General features: G+C 38.4%; 3 protein-coding genes and 1 pseudogene across 7 annotated transcripts; 2 read left to right on the forward strand and 2 right to left on the reverse strand.

The window, feature by feature from the left end:
- Positions 1–1169: 1169 nt before the first annotated feature.
- LOC111334149 (arginyl-tRNA--protein transferase 1) lies at positions 1170–19345 on the reverse strand. 4 transcript variants are annotated; one of them, XM_088729494.1, is made up of 16 exons: positions 19189–19345; positions 18968–19031; positions 17077–17139; positions 16216–16301; positions 15537–15821; positions 15342–15445; positions 14773–14889; positions 13746–13874; positions 13249–13377; positions 12163–12195; positions 11185–11251; positions 3904–4018; positions 3456–3555; positions 3221–3338; positions 2787–2851; positions 1170–2136 (listed from the first exon to the last, which is right to left on the reverse strand). In XM_088729494.1, exons 1-16 carry the CDS (start codon positions 19277–19279, stop codon positions 2029–2031), a joined length of 1674 nt encoding a protein of 557 aa, XP_088585620.1. In that variant the 5' UTR covers positions 19280–19345; the 3' UTR covers positions 1170–2028. The 4 variants fall into 4 exon arrangements, with proteins under 4 accessions (XP_088585620.1, XP_088585621.1, XP_022795585.1 ...); XM_088729495.1 differs by having other exon boundaries at positions 18948–19031; positions 19189–19273; XM_022939850.2 differs by lacking the exon at positions 13746–13874.
- Positions 4778–6303, forward strand: LOC148725670 (uncharacterized). Its single transcript, XM_088729497.1, has one exon. The coding sequence runs from the start codon at positions 5135–5137 to the stop codon at positions 6287–6289; it is 1155 nt and encodes a 384-aa protein (XP_088585623.1). The 5' UTR covers positions 4778–5134; the 3' UTR covers positions 6290–6303.
- LOC148725671 (uncharacterized) lies at positions 6367–10040 on the reverse strand (annotated as a pseudogene). The gene is made up of 2 exons (XR_015990375.1): positions 8875–10040; positions 6367–8786 (listed from the first exon to the last, which is right to left on the reverse strand). The product of XR_015990375.1 is annotated as an uncharacterized LOC148725671 (transcript).
- Positions 19346–19404: 59 nt separating the features above from the next.
- LOC111334175 (mitochondrial import inner membrane translocase subunit Tim13) lies at positions 19405–22825 on the forward strand. The gene is made up of 3 exons (XM_022939870.2): positions 19405–19610; positions 21818–21886; positions 22188–22825. Exons 1-3 carry the CDS (start codon positions 19479–19481, stop codon positions 22296–22298), a joined length of 312 nt encoding a protein of 103 aa, XP_022795605.1. The 5' UTR covers positions 19405–19478; the 3' UTR covers positions 22299–22825.
- Positions 22826–24279: the final 1454 nt, after the last annotated feature.

Raw genomic sequence — 24279 nt, forward strand, 5'->3', positions numbered from 1 at the left:
GACATCAAGCCTATACCTAAGGAGTCTCCATTGACTTGCTGCACCCAGCTTCGGCCAATTTCTATAACTGCTATTATCATGAGACTTTTTGAACGATTGGTCTATAGGTTTGAACTTTCCAGTATTTTCAATGATTATATTGATTTAGATCAGTTTGCCTATCGTGGTGGTCATAACTCTACTATGGCATTAATTAAATGTCAACACACATGGTTAAAGTGGCTTGATGATAACGCCGATTTTGTTAGATTTTTTTCCTTTGACTTTAGTAAGGCCTTCGACTCTGTATCACACAATTCCCTCTGTAGTAAATTAAAGCAAGTTAACATTAATCCATATATTATTAATTGGCTTATTAGTTTTTTAAATCATAGAAAGCAGAGAGTTGTTGTCGATGGTCATAGTACTGAATATGTTTCTATAAATAGGGGTGTTCCTCAAGGTACAGTCCTGGGGCCGGTCTTATTTTCTATTTTTATTAACGATATCAAAGCTGTTAATACTAATAAGAATCTTCTAGTTAAATTTGCTGATGATATAACTATTAGTTTACCAATCGAGGCAAATGTAGGCTTAGATGAATCCGAAAGGAAATCCTATCCTTTATTGAATGGTCCGAGAAGAACTGCATGAAAGTCAACTTGACGAAAACATGGGAACTTCTCTTACGAGGAAAGACTTCCAAGACGCCTCCTGAACCACTCGAGATCATAGAGAGGAAAGAAAAACTGAAACTATTGGGTGTTACCTTTGCGCAAGTGCCAGTTAATTGGGACACTCATATTGATTATCTACTTAGTAAGGCTAGCAGTAGGTTGTATATTTTGAGAATATCTAAATATTATGGCTACCCTATTGAGAATTTGGACTTACTTTTTCAAAGTTTAATTCTTTCAGTTTTTACATATGCTATTGAGGTCTGGGGGTGTGCTTTTTATTATAATAGTAAATATTTAAGTAGAATTGATAAGCTCTTTGCCAGGTGTTATAAGCTGGGTTACTGCTTAAAGCAACACAGTATCTTGGATATCCGTTGTAATAGAAATAAGAAATTATGGCAAAGGATCTCTTCCACCAACACTGCGTTGAGCGATCTCTTACCTCCCCAGAGAACACGGCAGTTGAGAACTAGGTCGCATAATTATATTTTGCCTAAGGTCCAGACAAGCCGTTTTAAATCAGTTTTTATTAATAGATGTCTTTTCAAGAGTAATTAATACCTTTCTTTTTCCTTATTCATTTCATTCATGTTATTCATGTTAATTGTAGCACGTCTGTTTGCACAATAATTCTTAATAAAGACCTTTATTATTATGATCGTATCTGTATTTTCAGGGCAAAGTAGCCAGTCTGCAAAAGCAATGAATTCGCTCTTTAACAAATCTTTCTATCCCCACATGTAAGCCCCGTTACTACCCTACCCGCACCCCGAACCCCGAAATTTTTCTCCACGCTACTTCAAATTCTCGGGAGAGCCCTGCGCCAGATTAAAGTTTAAAAATGTTACTTGTCCCGCTGGAAGTCAAGTCATTCGCAAACCACCCACCACTTGACACCTTCGTCTATGAAGTGGGTCTTACTTTGCGCAGTTTAAAATAAAAGTCAGGAAAATAGTTCTGGACTTTTAAACTATACCACGTGTACATGTTTCTCCTAAAACCAGAGTAAAAACCATGTTCGACAGTTACCTCATACACTAAACAAAAACCAGACATAAACTTCTCATCAGTTAAACAAGGCAAATCGTTCTACTAAGACAGAAGGTACTCTCCTCTCTGGTCTTATAAAGCAAACCAAGGCAAGGCTAATGCGTAACACCCCAAATCAGCTATTGTCGTTTATAGAGCGACTTTCCCTTTTGCTTGGCTGTATTTAGTTCGCAACATCTTTTCTTGAATTAAAATTGGAGGCTTCCTTAAAGGAATCCTTAGAGGCTCTCGCCTTGACGCACCATTCTCTGAACAATCGTATCCAAAATATGGCGGCAAAAGCAACCCGTGACAACCACGTCTAGAACCTAAGCACATTTTAACCGGATCTAAAGAGCAGCATCCTGGACAAAACCTCAGGTCCGACGAATTCCGCGTACTCCTGAACCTCCTCGCGATCATTCGGACTTCTAAGAGCTACATACATCTGCCAGGAGAGAAACAGCAGCGACTGTTAATGGTATTCCTTAATATTCGTATGATCATATATTCATTGTATTCCTTAATATTGTGTTACACATTCTAGTCTTCTTCGTAGCCCTTCTTAGGGATATAACGCAAGCCTCACCCGAACTAGTTCTCGTGCGGCAGCATTGCGTGAGATCCCAAAGAACGGCAGCCTAGCCCATGAAAAGGCCCTCTTTGTTGGCGCTGCAGGACGCGTGTTTGTGTGCGCGCGGGATTATCAAAGACTAGTCAGGAAGAGGTTTTCCGGGGTTCTGGCACTATTAATGACGCACCATTCTCTGAACAATCGTATCCAAAATATGGCGGCAAAAGCAACCCGTGACGACCACGTCTAGAACCTAAACCCCTTGAAGGCCTCTCGCCTCTCAAGACCTCATGCTCTCCCGCAGGCGAAGAACGCTCGAGCCGTAGCAAAATGATGTTGGTTCTGCTGGATTAAAATGAGACAACAAAAGAGTAGAGGAAGGGCCGGGAAGGAGAACGGGAGAGGGGGGGAAGGAAGGGGGAGGAAGAAACGGAGGATGAAGGGAAGGGGGAGGGGAGGGGAAGGGAAGGGGGAGGGGAAGGGAAGGGGGAGAGAAAGAGTATATATACAAGGTTGTTGATTACCTGGTATGGCATGGCTGTCCGATCAAAAAGAACACGCGCGTCTTCCGCAGTTGCTTTGGGAGGTTCTACAAAAGTTGTGAAAAAAAAACACGAATAAAGGTCAAGACAAACTAAGTGCGATGAGAAGTCTCTATTACCTTTGTTTACAAAGCAAAAAAACTAGCTCAAGTATTATACAATTGCAAACGCAAATAAGATTAGAAAAGACGAGATCGTAAGCAGGTTTGTTACAACGGGAAAATGTTTCGCTTCCGCTCTTCAGACGATTATTTTTAGGGGAGGGAGAACTCATAACAATACTAAAATTTCTCCCAATGAAAACGACATAAAAAATGTCCCTAGCCAGAGCTTCACCCCACACCTTCAAATCTATCGTTTAATAAAATACTCCTCATTCCCCTCTCCCTCCCACTCACAGATTTACCATGTCTCACCTTCGTCTGAGTCGTCGAGCCGAGAATAATTACTGTGATCGAGCTTAGGAAGACACTGTTTAATGGGAATCCAATTGAACGTCTCTGGACAGGCCAGATAGGATGGTGAGTAGTTTCCCTGGAGAAAGAAAACACCACAGCGACGTAAAGCACTTTCCGATTGACTGTCGTGAAACTTACCTCAAAAAATATAACCAAGAGCCAAGTTATTTCTGTCGTAGGTCAACGTACTCACCTTGTATCTCATTTTTGGACACGAGTGTATGTAGAAACCCATGTAGTAGTTCTGAATGGTTGGGACGATTTTCTGGAGGTGGCGAGTAAAGTGAATTTCCCTAAAAGAGAAATAGAAAGCTATTGGTTGTACATTCCAAAAGATACGCGATAGGGCGCGGTAGAAAACGTGGGACGAAGCCTGAGAAATGTTTTAAACTGTTCACATGATTTTTACGGTTGTAGAACTTGCAACGTGTTCATTTTCAACTGAAATGAAGGAATTAAGAAACTGGAACTAAAAAATGGTCTCCGGCAGAAAGTGCTAGGGAAAACGATTTGCCAAGCTGCAAATGAAAAAAATTTATTGCCGATCTAAAATTCTAGGTTGAGTGCCGAATAAGTATGGTCAGAAAAAAGGAAATTAGGGTGAGCATTTTTAAAGATAAAATTTTAAGTTTACAGATTACCTCAGAGCGGAATATACTCCCAGAGATAAATGTGAATAATCAGGATCGTAAAAGAGATACACGGATGAAACGCAGCGAGGAAGAATATCCAGCACTCCAACCGCTATCAGTTTATCTGACACAAAAGATTAACAAATTTAGTACATACCACACAAGTAAATAGTTGTGTAGTAATTGTAAGAAGTAATTGTAAGTAGTTCCATGCAAGCCAATCAGCGCGCGCTTTTCGCGCGCGCTGATTGGCTTTCATGGAAGCAACCTCGTTCCCAGTATCCTCAATTTAGGGAAAAGGCTCTTCGAACGAGGTTGGCATGGAAGTGAACAGTTAACAATTATTCCACGAGCGCGCGTTGGATATGAGATGATAGATAGCCAACGAGGCGCGTAGCGCCGAGTTGGCTATAATCATCTCATATCCAACAGGCACGAGTGGAATAATTGTTTTATTAAAAAAAAAAAAAAAAACGTCCCCAAGATATAACACAAATCTTCACGACTTTATTTTGTAAGAAGAAACCGGATGTTACAATGTACAGATATTAGATTATGGTATACTTGGCTCATATACCATAATAGACCTTATTCATAAATGGCCGCCGCGCGGGAACGGACTGGTTTCGAATGCATGAAAGCGAGGCTTGGTAGGCCAGAAAATTCTTGGAGGGCACATTTCTGACCGTATAATTTCTCAAATAATATTGTTGAAGTAGTCTAAAGGTTTTGAGGATATTGGCAGGAAAAATATTTCTTAGTCACTAAACGGGATATCCCTGAGTTAAAGAAAGATTTCCGCGTGAAGAGCCTTAGAGATGCCGACAAATTGCTGTGTCCCGCTCTGTACGAAGAAGGACAAGCGGGACAAGGAGACGGGTGAAAAAAATTTCTTTTTTCCGTTTTCCAGAGGAGGAAAACCTAAAAAAGCGATGGCTTCATGCTATAAGAAGAGATATCGGAGCGAATTTTTCCTTAAATGGGGCAACTAGAGTTTGTTCCAGGCATTTCAGGAAAGAAGATTTGCAGAGAAGTCTTAGTGGAAAAGTTAGCCCCACACCAGGAGCTGTGCCGAGTCAATTCGTGTGGAAGCGAAGTTCGCCTCGTAAACGAGCACCACCGACACCACGCTGTACGGCTACAACAGTGACAAAAAAAAAAAGCGCTTGAAGTTAGGGAGGCTGTGGATTCTTCCACCGAATGCAGCGAAATTATCAGTGAGCATGCTACATCAACAAATATGGCGGACTTAACAGTGGAAATGGAAAACACAACACAGGAGCGTGAGTGCAGCACTGATTTTGTCAAGAAATCAGAAAAAGATTCATGCATAGCTGAGCTTAAGGACAAAGTTGCCGCAGCACTAACGAATAATGAAGAACTGGAGAAAGTGGTTTCAAAACTTAAAGAAAAAGTTGTGGATCTTGAGCGGAAATACGAGAAATGTGAGGAGCGGTTGTTTTCCTTTAAAAACATCGCCTCAAATGACTCACTAGTAGCATTTTACACCGGCTTTCCAAACTACCAAACAATGATGGTCCTGTACGAATTTTTGGATCCTGGTGAGCAGGGTGAGAACATTAACTATTGGCTGTCTGGAAAAGGTTTTGATGGCACCCCCAAGTCTGTGAAAAAAGGAAGACCACGGATCTTAAAACCAGTGGACGAGTTCCTTCTCACTTTGTGTAGGTTGAGGCAAGGTTTTGCTGAGTTGCATTTAGCCCAATTATTTAATATTTCTCAGCCAACTGTTAGTCGCATCTTTATCTCCTGGATAAACTTTTTGTATTTAAAACTTGGCCATATTAATATCTGGCCATCCAGAGAACTAGTTAATGAGACAATGCCTGATGATTTCAAGGCAAAGTATCCTACCACAAGGGTAATCATTGACTGCACAGAGGTGCGCTGTGAAATGCCTAGTAGCCTCCTTTTAAATAGTGAGCTCTTTAGTTCATATAAGAACCATACCACTTTAAAGGCATTAGTGGGGATTTCACCTAAAGGGGGTTTCACATTTATTGGGCAGCTGTATACTGGAAGCATATCTGACAGGGAAATTGTAGAGCGGAGTGGCTTTTTGAATCTTCCCTTTTCGAAAGGAGACACTGTGATGGCTGACAAAGGCTTCACCATTGATGATATTCTTCCCCTAGGAGTCTCCTTAAACATCCCCCCTTTCTTGGGAATGTCTGAGCAGATGTCAGCCGAAGATGTGATTGCAACACAAGAAATTGCTAGCTTGCGAATCCATGTTGAGAGGGCCATTAACAAGGTGAAGAATTTTCGCATATTTGATGGGGTTATTCCATTCACCTATTTTGGGGTAGTAAATCAAATGTGGTGTGTGTGTGCAATGTTGTGCAATATGCATGATCCCCTCATCAGTGCTTGACCTATTAACATAAACTTAATAAATACCCCTCGTTGTTAATAAAAATAAAATTTGTGCTGTTTTTCCTATGTAAGAGATTGGTGTAAACACAACATGTATTTTAATGCCTTTCAACACTTGTATATGTTGTAGTTCAGTTTTATCCTTGGTTCAAATTTTATTTTCCTTTGTTTCCAACTCATTATCATACATAAACATGACTGAGAACAAAGGAAAATAAAATTTGAACCAAGTATAAAATTGAACTACAACATATACATTTCATTTCTTAAGTCCACATAACTTCTTCTTTCAAATTTGTTCCTATTCAATAGTTTAAGGACATTACTTGAGCAAAATTTTTCTGATCATATTTTGTGAGGAAATTTGAACTGTAACTCTTTCCAACCAATCAAGCTCTAATAAAATATTATTATAACAAATTCACCTTCTTAGGTTTATAAGAAATTATATACTGGTAGTTGTCATAAATATTTACAGCTGAGAGATTCTATCAAACACAAGTCTACCTTTGAAGATCACTCACTTTCACAATTGAGATTATAAGAAGTTTAGCTGGTAATCACTGTCATAATTGATTGGAGCTTGCAAGTCAGCTGATCTTTGATACAAAATGTGAATATTGGCAAGTTGTATCAAAGTTAGGTGTATGTGAAATACATCAATACATAATTATTCAACTTTTCATTCAAGCAACTATTTACATTGTATATACAGCACTGAAAGAAGTAGAAGTGGTAGTTAAGCATCTTGCAAACTCACTTGCTGCAATTTTAATAAAATGGTAAAGTAATATGTGCGCAGCTTTTGCTTCAGAGTTTCCCAGTAAGCAGCATCAAAGGGAATTCTTTCCACCGAAATTCCCTTTTTTGTGTAGACAATGAAGTCACACCATCTTGCCCCACTCACACCCATTTGGCCTTGCACTTGAGTATAGTAAGCATGATTCTTTTTCAGTTTGCATTGTCCATCGAAAGCTGCACAAAAGAATTTTGGGTCTTGACAGGCTTCTAGTGGAGTGACTTGAAATTTTGTTTCAGGACACTTCACTTCAGCAAGTCCAAAATGATCATAGTATCCAAAATCTACAACCCTGCCATCTGGTGAGCACCCAAGAAAAGGCATATTCAGGGAAACAACAAAACCACTCTTGAGAACCTTAACAGGTGTCTTTCGTGCAAGCATGATTTTCTCATATTCCTGGAGAGCAACCGGTTCATATTTTATACCATGCTCAACATACCTTGAGGTAAATGCTTTCGGATTGATGAGATCCATTGCAAACTTATCATGATTCCTTTGTCTTTTTGAAATGAGGTCAAACTTTGAAGCAGTGAATCAAAGCTTTCGCTCTTTCTTCCACTGTTCTGACAATGTTTGACCTCTTGTGGCTCCTTCAATCTTGTTTATCATGTTTTCATCAACAACAAGGGAACTAACAAGTGTCTCTTCAGAATGACTGAGGTTGTCAGGCCTGACAAAATCACTGCCTGAGTTTAAAGGGAACCTGGGATAGGTTAACTCTGCTTCATCCATGTCAGCTCTTGGAATAGAAGAAATGTCAAATGTAGCCACAAAGTTTGCTTCAGTAAGAGTCAAGTGGTAGCTGCAAAGTGAGCCAATTTGGCTTTCACCAAATTTGGTCATAACACAACTTTTGGGAGTGGAATCATCTTTTGCCAGAACTGCTAAACCCATTTGTGGATTTATATTTTGAAGGGCTTTTTTCAGGTTAATTTCTGCTTGGACGTCATGCACAGGGTTTGACCTTGCATCATACAGTAAGCACTTCAATCCTTCTCTCCTTTTGGTATCATCTAACCGTGTTTTTGAAATGGTAACTTCCATTACCGGTTGAGCAGATATTTTGTCCCCACGACCCTTCTTGTGCCATCTTTGAAGCTGGGATGTGCTGGCGAGATCCGGTTGTTCATCATCCTCCTGGCACAGATCTTCTGTGCTCTTGCTGTCAAATAAACTAAACTTGCACGCTTTAAACATTAAAGCAAGAATGTGGTTACAATATCCCACTTTGCCAGCTTTGCATGAACAGTTGGCATGTATGACTTGACCTGAGACAATGCACATGGCAAAACGAAGATCATGTGGAGCTTCACTTTTCCTGAAACTGTGATAACAATTCGCTTTCAAATAAAAATACCTTTGATCACTGTTCGCCTCAATTTCCTTTAGGTATTCGTCCTTCAGAAATGTTTTTGCCTTCTTTAAATTAGTTGGAATTGAGTGGTGCTCGGCATTTGCAACTCGCTTTCCAGAATTTGCCACGTGCTGGTTCATTTCGGCTCTTGTGAAACACGGCATCCTTTCAAGCGACTTTCCCCATCCATCGCTCGGGTATTTCACACTTGAGGTGACAGGAGAGACATAATCGTTTGGTAGTAAACTCGAAAACCTTGCCTTCCTTTTCGTGTAAATTTTATCTCCATCAGGGTCAACCAGCATTTTATCCCTTCCATTTTCAACATAGTCTTGGACTCTGCAATATAATAAAGCAATAATTCTCAACTGCACGTTTTCGTAAACTCTAAACTCCATGTGATATCACTCACGAACTTAGCTCTCACCGTTTTACGAGCTGTGCTTTCGTCTTAAGACCCTTGAGTGAATCGCCACGACATCTCAACCAAAACTTTAGCTCGTCATTTTTCAGTGAAGAAGGATTTCTACCAGCTAAGGAAGCTCCAGGAATATCGTCTTCTGTGAGTATCACGCGCACAGTTCCATCATAAGATCTGTGAGAAGCCATTGTGGTTTTGTTTTGATCTGTGAACCTTGGCCTACCAAGCCTCGCTTTCATGCATTCGAAACCAGGCCGTTTCCGCGCGGCGGCCATTTATGAATAAGGTCTATGGTTAAGCCAATAAAAAGTCTTGAACTGCATTATCCAATGATCCAGTTTTTAATAAAGAGTATTAGTATATTCTAAAACAGTGGATAGCGTTGAAGGCGCGCTCTGATTGGCTAGTAAAACTCCGAATATCCTTTGCTATTTACCTCCGAGCAACTCGGGAAAAAATAGCGTCCCGGTTTGCATCCGTGAAAAGCAAAGAAATCACTCAAATCAATTTTGGTGGTGTATATTATTTCACTGTTTTAGTATATACTAAAACAACTACTCACCTCAGGGAGTAGATGAGACAAAATCGCGCGTCGAGGGTTTAATTTCCGACCAATTTCGTTATATTGAATATAGGTATATACCCGGTGGATATATTTGCTCTCTGCCGTTTTGAAAGTGAACGGAGGAGGTTTCACGTTAATGAAAAATGTGAGTAAACAGTGTATTCTAACAACAACAAACATATGAAACATATGTGTGAACTGCGGTTATGAGACGTATATGAGAACGATCCTTCGCAGTAAAGCACTATTTGAGCAATAGTGAAAATCAGACCTGAAAAAAATTTCAGGCCTGTACGGGATTCGAACCACTGACCTCTGCGATACTAGTGCAGCGCTCTACCAATTGAGCTAACAAGCCAACTGGGAGCAGGCCATCAAATTAATTCGATATAAACCCGTAGATGATAAATCAAACAACAACAAACATATGAAACATATGTGTGAACTGCGGTTATGAGACGTATATGAGAACGATCCTTCGCAGTAAAGCACTATTTGAGCAATAGTGAAAATCAGACCTGAAAAAAATTTCAGGCCTGTACGGGATTCGAACCACTGACCTCTGCGATACTAGTGCAGCGCTCTACCAATTGAGCTAACAATTGGTAGAGCAATTGGTAGAGCTATTGGTAGAGCTAACAATTGGTAGAACAATTGGTAGAATTAATTTGATGGCCTGCTCCCAGTTGGCTTGTTAGCTCAATTGGTAGAGCGCTGCACTAGTATCGCAGAGGTCAGTGGTTCGAATCCCGTACAGGCCTGAAATTTTTTTCAGGTCTGATTTTCACTATTGCTCAAATAGTGCTTTACTGCGAAGGATCGTTCTCATATACGTCTCATAACCGCAGTTCACACATATGTTTCATATGTTTGTTGTTGTTTGATTTATCATCTTCGGGTTTATATCGAATTAATTTGATGGCCTGCTCCCAGTTGGCTTGTTAGCTCAATTGGTAGAGCGTTGCACTAGTATCGCAGAGGTCAGTGGTTCGAATCCCGTACAGGCCTGAAATTTTTTTCAGGTCTGATTTTCACTATTGCTCAAATAGTGCTTTACTGCGAAGGATCGTTCTCATATACGTCTCATAACCGCAGTTCACACATATGTTTCATATGTTTGTTGTTGTTTGATTTATCATCTACGGGTTTATATCGAATTAATTTGATGGCCTGCTCCCAGTTGGCTTGTTAGCTCAATTGGTAGAGCGCTGCACTAGTATCGCAGAGGTCAGTGGTTCGAATCCCGTACAGGCCTGAAATTTTTTTCAGGTCTGATTTTCACTATTGCTCAAATAGTGCTTTACTGCGAAGGATCGTTCTCATATAAGTGTATTCTAAGTATTAGCAACCGCGTACTTTGAGGCAAAGCTTCTTTACTCTTTCTCTGAGGTAAAACAACTGTATTGTATTGACTTTATATATTTTAAAACACTTTGTTAAGTGCGTGAAACTTAAGTGCAAGAAGTGAACACGGCAAACGGCAAACGTCAAGTGGCCGTTTCTCGTATGCCGTTAAACGTCATGTGCATTAGAGACATTTAGCACCGCTTTTACGTGATACGGTAAATGTGAAAAATGGCGGGAGAAATAAGGTCACGTGGTCACTCTTGTCGCTCACGTTTTACGTAGATGCGGTGCTAAATCTCTCCAATATCTCTATTACGGAACAACCGCCCGGCAACATGGAATCTCTTTGTTAAGTAAATACTATTTACATAGCTCGTACGTGAGCTCCAAACAGAATTACCTACCGTCGAGAAAATATTGTTGATGAAACGATCCAAAGCCCATCGGTGGGGCTCCTGGTCCTCTTGTGTGCTGAAAAGTATTTAAAGCACACACTTATCAGACGGAGATACTCAAAGATTTAACTTTCCTACCTTGGTAATGAACAAAAATAATGCCCAAACGACTACTTCCAGGTTTCATTGTATTTAATTTCTTTTATGATACAAAAAGTGAGTCATCTTTATCGTGAAGTTGATCATATACGTCCATTGTCCGGACGAAAGTAGTCTTGCAGGGGTTTCAATAACTTTTTTTTATTAAAAACTGGATCAGTGGATAATGCAATTCAAGACTTTTTATTGGCTTAGCCATTACGGTATATGAGCCAATATACCATAATCTAATATCTGAACATTGTAACATCCGGTTTCTTCTTACAAAATAAAGTCAAGAAGACTTGTCTAATATCTTGGGGGCGTTTTTTTTTTAATAAAACAATTATTAAAAACTAGATAATTGGATAATGCAATTCAAGACTTTTTATTGGCTTAGCCATTATGGTATATCAGCCAATATACCATAATCTACAAATAATGGTAAGCGTACGTATCAGCTTAAAATTAAAATGGAGCTAAAAATTTAATAAAATTTAATAACTTGATTTAACGTTTTTAATAAAACAATTATTCTACTCGCGCTCGTTGGATACGAGATGATTGTAGCCAACGCGGCGCTACGCGCCCCGTTGGCTATCTATTATTATCTCATATCCAACGCGTGCTCGTGGAATAATTGTTAAATATAAGTCCCAAATACGAGAGAGAGAGAGCCTGCTTGCAGGCTAAACAGAAGATAGTAAGAAGTCTTCAACCCTTTTACTCCCATAAGTGACCAAGACAGAATTTCTCATTACGATATCAGTTCAATTTCAAGCACACAATTGCTGTATTTATCATGATTTGAGTCTTGTAAGCAACGCTGTGTATACAATGCAAACATACCTCGAGAGGAGAGTCAACCAAGAATCTTTTGAACTGAAATAAAAAGAAAATTCAAAATATTCTTCTTAACTCCATACATAGTAACTTGATGAAAAATGATCTTAACCAGAAGTCCAATTTAACATCTCAGGCTTAATGCATCAAGTTCGTGTGGTTATCCTAATTATGATTATTAATAATATATCAAAATAATTTATTTCCCTCTGTAAAATATCAGCATCCCTTCTGCTGCTTGCAGTCGTTTTCTATCTTTCAAATACTGTGGAATTATTGAATATATATTTTTTGTACTAACAATTGCATTTTTATTTGTTCAACTCCCTTTAAAAGGAGTAACCTTCCCTTCCCTTTAACTTTGCTCTTCTCAGGGAAATGAAAGATATGACATAATTTGTGGAAACTTCTCACAACTGCAGCACTACCTCCTCCCTGAGACATCCATATGGTTCAATTATGGAATGAGCACATTCTACATTTGTATACATGTTTCAAAAAATTTTTTTTGCCCTGGGGTACAATCATGAGTTTTATATCAAAAGTACTGATTGGATAAGTAAACATTAATATAGTAATTAAATAGAAAAGGTTGTCAATCCAATGTGACCACACAAAATAGCACTATATTCCCCATATAATACACAAATATATATAGACATTTATTAACTCATGGAAATATATCTTAAGACTAACTTCTGGAGTTGGATGGGTGGTCACTTCAAAATCCAGTGGATGTAAATGGAATTGAATTCAAATTTCCCTTAGATGTCAATAAATTAAGATATCTCCTGCAAAATACTAAGTTTGAGGAGCTTTCTGTACAATTTAATGATGATATAGAGTACTTGTTATCTGAGTGTTGCAAAACCAAAACCAAAACCAAAACCAAACTGAATGCAACAGTCAATGAAAACAAAGAAAAGCATCACAGTGAGAGCTCACAGCTGAAGCAAAGAAATAGACCAAAGTAATTCAATTGGTTGAAAAAGTAGCACAAGTTTTGTAGACAAATTAATGAGCAGGGTAAGGAAAAACTGAAAAAGGCCTGGATGACTCACAAAAAAAATACTATTATTAGCTGCACCTAACCTGCGATTCACCACATTCACCAGGGCGGTCCTTGTGGATGGCTATTTGATATTTTGCAAAGAGAGCACAAGTCTGTTGGTATGTTGTTCTAAATTCATCACACTGCAAATTCACTCTCACCAATTTGACCTGAGAATAATAATTATTCACAAAAATGGTCACTTTTCAAATACTGACTTGAACAAATCTGATTTCTGATTTATCTGACAAACACAAAAAATTTGCAATCCTTAAGACTTAATATCAAGTTGAAATTTTATTTTCTTAATGGCATTCTTGAGATAAACCTTTGGTGAACAAAATTTTTGAGCCATATTGCATATTCACTATCCCTGAAGCTGTAATTTTGCAATGCAAATATAATTTAATTCACTCTTTCATGTGGGACATGTTTTAAAATGACTAGGTAAATTGGGAAGTGAGGTTTTCATGAAATGCATATGATGGAAAAGAAGTGACCACCCCTCCTTCTTTTAATAAAATTTTCAACTCAATACCCTTTTATCTGTGCATTTTTCAGGGGGGTCCCCATGAATAGCTTGCTGGTATTTAAAAAACAACTCTCTGGTCTCTGGCAAGGTTTCAATGAATTGCTGGCTGTTTCGATTTGATGGGATCAGCTTGATCTATGAGTAAAGTAAAGTCATGTTGACATGTTTAAATATTGAGAAAATCTTCACAAGTTGATTTTCTGGTTGTGTACTACAGGTATGACCACCTAAATGTACATAACCACATGAGCCAACCGGCAGAAGCATCTGCCTTTGTAACATAAATAGTATATTAAAGTGCTTTTTGACAGATGATGATTTTCAGTTGATAACAAAGGAATATTAATTTTGGGAAAAGAATCCAAATGGCTCTTGACAGAAGTTTTGCTTCTGATTGCTAGCTCACTAGCTACTGTCCTTTACTTTCTCAAAAAATAAAATGGCATAGCAGTAATAGTATCCCTTGATAAGAAGTCTTACCACTGACTAATGCAGGACACTTGTCATCATTGTAATAAGGTCACACAGAGTAAAAAAAGTAAATCATTCAGTGATTGAATATATCTTATTAACCAAGCACGAGGGCCATACTGGGAGAATATTGGCCTGAGGTCTTTTTTGTACGGACCGAGCTGCACTTGGTCAGTACAAAAAAGACTGAGGGCCGATATTCTTCCAGTATGGTCCCGAGCAAGCTTGGTTAATAAGAGATTTATTATACGACTGAAGTTCAAAGGGACACAAGTGCAGTATCATTTGGGACCATTCGGGACAGTGCCCGGTCCAATACTTAGAGAATATTGGACCGGCAATAGAGCATTTTGATTGGTTGATGTTAGTTATTGGCCCTCTGACTGCCCGAGTCGTGTAATAAAATCTGATAACAATCAGCATGAACTAATTTAGTACACTCCTGAATGGAATTTATGTGGGTAGATGGTATACAACAGGAAGGTGAGATATCATTATAATCAACCACAAAAAATCAGTCTGTTTATACTATCTATATTGACAAAAAGAACAACACATGTACCTGGAGATTGTGAACTGGTGATTGACTGGGCAATCTGTCAATCATTAAGTCTTCTAATGATTTAGTAACAGAGACTCTGGTATTTTGAGAACTGGATGGAGATTCTGAATCAGTTTTCTGGTCATTGAAATGAAAAACAAATCTGGGAATCAACATCTGCATTTGGAGAATCACTGATCTTCAGTGAGTCATAAACATTTGGTTCTTATATTGCCATGAGGATTTTTCTCACTTCTCCTATTTTTGTCCTCTTTCTCCACCCTCCCCATCCCAGAAACAAGTGTTCTGAAAATTTCATTTGGAATTTCTTTTTTGATTACACTGCTGTTTAAACAAATAAACAGATATTATATCTGTAGTTCTTAATTCTGTATTACAAAGGTTGTTTTTGCCTGACTTAAGAGACTATAACATTACCAGACACAGGTTTGACTGGCACCTCTCTTGGGTGTGGTCTCTGTTACCCTCCCTTCTTTGGGAGAGTAGCATGGGCTCACTTGTCCGATGACAGCTGATTATCAACTGAACCCTAAATCAAACAAAGAAAGATTTTCTAACCATGAACCAACCTGTTCCTCTTTCAACAATGCAAGTTTCTTCATTTTCCTTTCTTGACGAAGGATTTTAGCTTTGCGACAAGGAGGCTTGCTTGGATCATGTCCTTGACCAGGTGCTATGAATTTCAAGAAAAGGCTATGTGTAAGTGAAGCATGACAAAATGCCACAATACAACAAACAGAAGAAAAAATTCGAAGGAGATTCACCTGGCGTCTTGCCTTTAACTGGCTTGGTTTTCTTTGTTGATTCAAATGCTGTTTGACCTGTAGATGCTGATGCCTGTAAATCCACTGTTCCCTTTGTAGTCTTCCAATCCTTAACTCCACTTAAATTTTTCTTTCTTAATTCATCATAGCTAATATCCCTAGCCTTGACTGATTCAGATGGCTTAATTCCAGGTAGAGGTTCCACAAAAGCTGCTTCATGAGTATCATCCAATCCTCCAGAAGGGTACCCAGCTGCATCTTTGCCTTCAGCCTTGGAACTTGACTCTGAATTTTGAAAAATGTCAAAGTTAACTTTGTCATTCATGGGTAGTCTGCCTTTGTGAACCCAGACAGTTTATCCCAGTTGTAAGGAGGAGAGTTGGCTGCCGAGCATTTTGAGCAAAAATACTTGGTTTCAAAAACATCCATTTGACAACTAAAAAGTGGTATTGATGAAGAATATAAGACCCAAAGGCTTTGTGGGGAATGTTTGAAAATTTAATAATCAAAGGGTAGATCTTTTTTGGATCATACTGTTCTCTCCAGCTCTGGATAGCTTCCATCATTCACCACATGCAGAACATGTATACCCATAATGCCATTGGATCTCACTGTTCATTAATTAATGAAGCTTTTTATGTTAAACTGTTTTACAATCAACTTGTCACATTACAAATACCAGGTTTGGGAACTGTAAGGAACTTGGTCATCTTCTTAAGAACTTTTTTCTGTGATTTGCTTGGGTTGAATGACAATGCATCACATCTGCATGAAATAAAAAGATCAAGAAACTCACAATTTTAGGTAGTGTGGTGTAATGTAACACTTGTTAATTATCTGGGAAACCCTCACCAACAGTTGTGGGTGGTTAGTACTCCCCAAGACCCTCTCTCATTTTCTTAAAAATTCTTAAATGGTTGAAAATAAATATGCTATTTTTCTAGCAAGAGGAGTATAAACTAAGGAAAAAAACTGTGCCCAAGGTCTTATGGGTGGCCAAGAGGATTGAGAGCAGTAAATAAGATTTTCATTTCTTTACACTGGTTTGCTTTTTTTTTCTATTTTTCTGTGAACAGTATGAAAAAATTCTGGACCATGGTCAGAATCATAAAAAGCTGACAGAAATGATTGTGAGTGTGCAATTAGCCAATCAGGTTTGAAGATTTAAGATTCTGGCTCATTGAGACACTTCAGAAAAAAATTATGTGTGAAAATATAAGACAAAAAAGTAGTTTAATTGGTAAGAGTAACCAACTAAAATATGAGAGTGCACGCGGGTGATAGCCCTCCCAAAGCTTTAGGTTTAAAATCTGCAATTTCCATTATAGCAGTTTACCCTTGAGGATAAGGTTTATCACACAATTTCTATTATGCCAAATATATTACTCAACAACACAATCACCTTGTTGCTAAATTTCTTTTATCATCAAGACATGTATTAGTCTTACAGATCAAGGTTACTTCTATTTGCAATCACAGTATGTTTAATTTTAATAAGTACAGGTGATAAAGTGAAAATTAAATGGGAGGTTAAACCTACTTTATGGTATAAGATGGACAACACATTTTTTTCATGGTTGGCTTGTACACATATTGTCCACTCCTACAATAGACAAACAAAACAAACACAAATTAAAAAAAAAAAAAAAATCAATTGCTGTACAGTTGAGGGTTATAATTAAATATTATACTTGGTCTAACCTGTATCTTCCAAATATGATAACAGGAGGAAAGTTAAACCGTGTGGAATCATGTTTGAAAATGTAATTATCATAAAAATAAATATATCTTATTAGACATTTTGTTGTGTGGTATCGCTGAGTATTTTTACGAGTTGTGCCGTATTTTGAGGAACCCATAGGGCAAGTCAAAATACAACTAACAAGTAAAAATCCTCAGCGATACTACACAACAAATTGTTTAAAAAGAGATTTATTATCCAACAGGCCAAATTTTTATTTCAGTGCGGGCGAATTTTGCAGATATTTCTGGAGTACAAATATTATGTGATATTTATACTCATCTAGCGCGTTATTTGTACTCTACGAAGCACATTTGGATAATAATAACACATATGTTGAGGTCAGAGTTATCATTGAGGCTGTTATTCATGCATTGTGGATAAAAATTTTTAAAACCATGGCACTTCTTATTTTTCTTTGTGCCAAAGTGCTGAAAATATCAAGATAATCAAAGGTAAAGGAAAACAAATTTTATACAACTGTTTCGAAACTTACAAGGAACAATTTCAAGAACACCATAATGGGGTGATCATGATTTAAGGTGGATCGTACTAGTTTCCTCGTGCGGGGAACAGATAACTCTTGCGTCACGTGCAAGAGAACTTTGCGAAAGAAGCGCGAGATTAAAAGACGAAAATTTACAACAAAGATGGTGGCGCAAGGATTTTTTTCTACTTTTGTGAGAAGCTCACCTAAGAGTGTGTATTTGATGTGTTGAGCGGCCACTGTGAATGCAGCAGATAGAAACTAAGATAAAAAGACGATTTTCAAAGAAGTAAAGGTTGCTTTACTTCACATCTAAAAGAAATAATCAACCGATATGAAATCTTGCGACGGCGAAAAAAGAAGAACTCAAGTGAAGGATAATCTACCTGAAGTGGATGAAGACTTTGAAACTTAAAGGAAAATAATATGATATAGCCAGAAGTCGTGTGTAGGATTTTTAAGATGAGCCCAGGAGGCTGTCTTTGACAGCGCTGTTTAACAATTTTCTTAGCAGTAAACGTCTGTAAACATCTGTAAACATCAGATCGTAGGCGCTCGCGTGAGCACACGCAATTGTCAGCGGTAGCTATAACAGATCATGAGCAAATGTCGATCTTATAGAATCCAGATTTTTAAATGCGCGAGAACACGCGTGGAAATTGCTAAACTCACGAAAGCTATTGCATGAAAACAAGTCCGGTGACCCCTTCTTTTTATTGTTCCAATATGATAATAACGTCGAAAGGAATCATCAGAAAAAAAAAACTAGAAAATTCTACAGAAGGAAATTTGTGATGTGAAAAAATTACCTCTTTTCTAGATTTTCTAAAATTCCGCTCCGCAGAATTTTTTAAAAATCTTTGTGCATTTTCCTTTTCAAGTGCCAAAAGCAATCACTGAAAAAAATCACGGTCTCACGGGGTTAGTTTTAGAATTATTTAAGCCACAAGCTAAAAAATGCGTCTAAATAAGCCTATGAAAGCGTTGCCATGGAAACTGCTAGTGACGAAATGACACCTGTTTTTGGATAACCAATGATTATATAATTCAACCCCGTAAAGTGTTCAACTGGCCTTGGTCAGCCTTTCTTTTGTATTCTTTCAAAGTTACAAACCATCAAAAAGATGAAAACCGGTACGAGCCACCTTAATTAGGAATGCATAGCAGTATCAGTGATACATACATAAAATTGTTTCCACAAACCTTCTCCATCCCCTGTCGATGAGATCTTGGTAATCCAAACTAGTCATCGTGTGGGCCCACATACCTTAAAGCAAAGTGTAGGGAAATCTTTAAACTTCTCTTCACAGAGAAGTTTCGATTCTCCAACTGAAACTTTGGAGAATAGACGGACTATCGAACGTGATGTGATCGCCGCGACGAAAAATATGTTTAATCAGGTATGCGATGCATTGATTACCTACCATGTGAGTAGTTGGTATTAGAGCTTCCACAATAGCCACAACGATGACCAGAATCACCCCCAAAATATTCAACAATGCTGTGGCCCGCCATCTCTGGGTGACGAAACGTTGCGTAGCCCAAGAAAGGTTAGAATGAATGAATGAGGTATACGAAAGAGTAGGGTATATGACGTAACCGCAGTGCAACTTGCGACTCCGCGGGCCAAGTTATAGCTCATATCGTGGCTCAACTTAGCGTGCCCATGGAAAAAGCTAAGGCGTCGAGGAAGAGTGGTCTGTAAAAGCACAATATGTCGGATTTTGGCTTTTCTTCGTCATCATCTTCGAGTTCCTCAAGTGGAATGAATGGCACTCAACGAGCTGAACTGATGGATCAAGTCAAAAGTCAGCTTTTAGTAGCAACCTTACAAGAATTACTTTCGGTAAGAAACAGATTAGAGTCGTATGGAGGGAACCCTTAACGCAACATGTGCGCTGAGGCACAGCTTAATATTCTTAACGCCCATTTTACGTTTTAATTTATATCCGAAATTTCAATATATCTGAAGGTATAGTTTTTTGTTCATGGTTGCCGAGAGCAGTTGTCCGTTTCAAAGGGTCATTGAAAGATGACGAAACTTGGGGTCTTTTGACTGCTACTCCAAAGTACATGAAAATTGTTGGTATAAAACTTTCCAGTGAAAGACATGACTGAATAGAGAAGCGCAAAGGAGAAATAAGTTGTCTTGTATTCTTTAGTTGCTCTGGAATAAAAGCACTGTTAAAATCAGGGCTTATTACGTGACGTCACAAAATACGCTGAATTATTGACTGACACATCTTGATTAGTCCTGACTCACGAACTATTGTAGAAAAGATGCCCAGATGACCTGGCCATACACAACTTTTATTTCCTTACTTCATAAAACAAATAAGTTCTATGTTGCTGTGTGGCTGTCCCTGAACAGATCACATACATTGTGTAATGTTAAAATGAGTTGGAACATCAGTGACACCTGTGGCTGCACTTAATGTGCGACAATTTGTTCTTATCACATTTTGGCCTCATCAGTAATATCTATTAATATTTAAAAGACTCACAGTAACCTGAAATCTACAGTGTCTTTGTGCATAAGATCACATCTACTAACCCTGTGGTTAGTTGACCCTTTAATCCTGAACTAGAAGGGGCTAATGTAGATGCATGTTACTTCAGATTCTGATGGAAAAATTCAAATAGTACATCCACTCTTGCAAAAAAATTCCAACTATTATCACAGTATACACTTTTGAATGCTTCAGAAGTGTATTATTATTATTATTATTATTATTATTATTATTATTATTCAGGGTTCGACACTTGGCTACCTGCATTACTAGCCACCAGGGCTAGTGATTTCTAAAATTTACTAGCCCGAAACACAACTTGGTAGCCCCGATCAATTTCCCCTAAGGTCTACCTCAACCCCAAACATGCAAACCTTCCTCTAAACTTATTGGCAAAGTCTTTCAAAATGATAAAGAATGGTGTTTTTTCTTTCGTTGTGATAACATAATGTGCTATTTAAGGATAAAGCTAAGTAAATTTCAAGTGCGAGGCAATGTGCAACATTGGTAGGGAGAAGACTGGGGAAGACACTGACCATCAAGTGCAGAGTCTGGGATCTAGTGATGTTTACAATCGACACGCAAGACAAAAAAAGATGCCAGAAGATGAAAGATTTATGCCTTCCTATTTAAATTCAAGGGTGGGTGTGCAGCTCCAACTAGGAGCCCGAGTATTTAATGCTGTCCGACAAAGTTACACAGAGTAGTAAACAACTAGTCATCACCTCTCGGGCTAAAATGTTTTGTGTGCCACTGCCTGATATGAACACCCAAAAAACCCAATGGGTAAAATGGGAACATATTCCCCATCCAAATGCAGGCGCACTGACCTCTGGGGGTTAGAGGTAAAACAGCTTAATTACATGCAAGATAAAATTTAACATAAAACTAGAAAAGTTCGAGAGCTGAGATGAATACATCACAATTGTCAAACCTTAAGTACGCCATACAACAAAAGACTCAATTAACACCATAGCGACCCACGTGCTAACATACCAATAGGAAAATATTTACATTTTTTGTCACTGCCATTTACAGTTTAGCTCTGCCGAATGTAAATACATTTCTTTATTGTTATTATCATTACAATTTAAACTTTGTTGATTTTTTTTTTAATCAACTGTGAGCTTCAAGTAAACTAATTACACATAATTTCTTTCAATTTTTCTACTAGCCAGCGGGCTATTAAATGAGGTTTTTTACTAGCCCGACCAAATTTTTACTAGCCTCATTATCATCATTTTACCATAAAAATGCTAGCGGGCTAGCGGAGATGTGGAACCCTGTTATTATTATGACTATTATTATTATTTGGGAGGATCAGGAGATATGATCTATGTTTTGGAGACTTGTTGGGCAATCTGCCCATTTTGTGCTTCTGTTTTGCTAGGCAACAAGGCTGGTCTTGGTTTATCAAGAATTGTCTTATTCCTTTCATATAAGAAATTTCTGCACAGAAACTGAACATCTTGGATCTGATGGCTATAAAATTTACTTATTGGAAGGCTGTTCATATCTGATTTTTCTGTTTGTCTTTTATTAGAAAATGTCAGAAAAATGCTTCAAAAAGTGCATTTACAAACCAGGAGCAAAGCTTGATAATTCTGAACAGGTAAGGGAAACTTTATGTTTAGCATTAGATAACTGAAATAACTACCCCTTAGCAAACAACATGAGCTGCAGTTACATTTGACCACTTGACAACTGTCAAGTACAAGGTTTGTGAGGAAAAATATTAATAGTAATTAACATTTTTCCTCACATTATCATCATCATTGTTTTTACAGAATGATATTTTACCAGAAGAATGCCATAATACTTACAATACATGCCCTGAAAATGTGTTCTATTGCTTAAATATTGCAACTGGGAACCAAGTGAAAGTTAAATGGATCTCTGTTTTTACCTTTCAGAAATGTATATCTTCATGTATGGATCGATACATGGATGCTTGGAATATTGTGTCAAAAACCTACCAGAACAGACTAATGAAGGAACATTCCAATGCAGGAAATTTTAATTGAAGAGACTTGCCTGACCTTATTTACTTGTACTGCTTGGAATATTGTGTCAAAAATCTACCAGAATAGATTAATGAAGGAATATCCCCATGCAGAAAATTTTGAGTTAAAAAAACGTACCTGACCTGACCCTATTTACTTGTACTGATTTACCTTGTTAGTTGTTACTGAACTCATATGATGCATATTGCATCAACTAATTTTTTTTTTTTCATATTCAAGTTGGATCAGCTGTCATTTAACTTATGAAGCATTGCTAACTCAGACACTATGGGAGGAATTAAGACAAATTTTTCATGGGGAAGATAGTTTATTATGGTATTGTTAGTTTATGCACAAAGTCAAAAGCTAAAACAATGTTTTAATCAAACCAACAGTATACCTAGAGGTGGTGAAAACCCCAAACTGTGTCCTTCCTCTTTCTTGAGGATATACTGTACGAGTATACTACCTCTTTATAAAGAAACCAGACCTTATTGGGTTCAAAGCTTAATAGGTCACTTAATAGAGATAGCATTCATCTTAAGTTCCACAGGTTTTTACCTCAATGTGTTTGAGCAAATATTTTCTCCATTCACCCTTGCATGTACATAAACCTTGAAAAGACAACACCTACATCTTATAGCATTAGCCTTCTGTGAGATGTTATTTTCTCTTGTCTCAGAATCTTAGACCAAGTGAAAAGCTTATAAAGAATGTCTATATGGAAGGCTATGTCATTCTGCCAAGATGTCAGATTCTGTTCTGCTAACTGAGGGGGACATGGGGGGTTCTGAATACTGCAACACCACAAACAAAATAGAACAGTCACTTGTGAAGGTGTAGTCTGATCGTCCGGGTGAGTGTAGTCCTGAGAAGGACTGTTGTCGGTGGTAGTGACTGACGTTTCGACAACCTGTGCGGAAGTCATCATCAGAGTCAAGTGAATGATTGTTGTCAGTAGAATGTTCTTATTGTAGTTCGTGTGAAATGATCGGTTGGATTTGCCATGATGTTATTGGCTGTAAGACTCAAGTGACGTAAGTCGGTCGTGATTGGTCTGTTTCGATCTGTCGGTAAAGTTAGGTCGTTCTTTTTCGGTCGTTTGTGATGCTTATGTCGTGAATGAGTCGTTTGTATGGAGCGGGTAGTTGTTGACATCTGTTTAGGGGAGTCTGTTCTAAGTTAATAAACCAGCTTTCCAGAGTCAGTCGTTGAAAATAGTCAGTGCTGTAGGTTAGGCATTGCGCAGAGTCCCAGTCAATGTTGTGGTTGGTAAGTCGATGGTGTTCAGCAATGTGATTGCTGACATCACCTTTCCTCGTCGCCCGTCTGTGTTCAGTCAGTCTTTTTGTGAGGTTTCTGCCAGTCTCACCGATGTAGGAGGCTTGGCAGTCGGAACAATCATCCTATAAATCGTTCCCTGTCTGTTCCTCGGTTCGTCTTTGTCTTCCCGTTGGTTAGTAACTGACGTAGTGTGGTGATGGGTTTGTGGGCGACGCGGATATTGAAAGGTAGTAAGATGCGCGAGATGTTTTCAGACATGCCTTTTATGTACGGTATGGTTGCTGTAGTCGTAGGGGTTGCGGTGTCGTTTGTTTCGGTAGTGGTAGTGGGTCGGTGAGTGTTTCGTCGGATGAAGTCGTTGTTGTAGTTGTTCTTCGTAAAAACACGGTGAAGGTATTTGTTCTCGTCGGATAAGCTGTCTGTCGAGTCGCATACTAGTTGTGCGCGTCGTGTTAGAGTTCTGATAGTTGTGGCTTTGTGTGATGTAGGGTTGTAGGATGACTCGTCTAGTAATCTGTCGGTTTCCTGTAAACCCTTCTTCACGCAAAGGTGGCTCGTACCAGTTTCCTCGCGCGGGGAACACGTCACTCTTGCGTGACGCGCGCGAGAGAAACGTGCGAAAGAAGCGCGAGATCAAAAGATGAAAATTCAAAACAAAGACGGCGGTGCGTGGAATTTTTTCTTCTTTTGTGAGAAGTTTACCTAAGAGCTTGTATTT

Source organism: Stylophora pistillata, chromosome 8, assembly GCF_964205215.1.
Source record: "Stylophora pistillata chromosome 8, jaStyPist1.2, whole genome shotgun sequence".
NCBI classification, from domain to species: Eukaryota; Metazoa; Cnidaria; class Anthozoa; order Scleractinia; family Pocilloporidae; genus Stylophora; species Stylophora pistillata.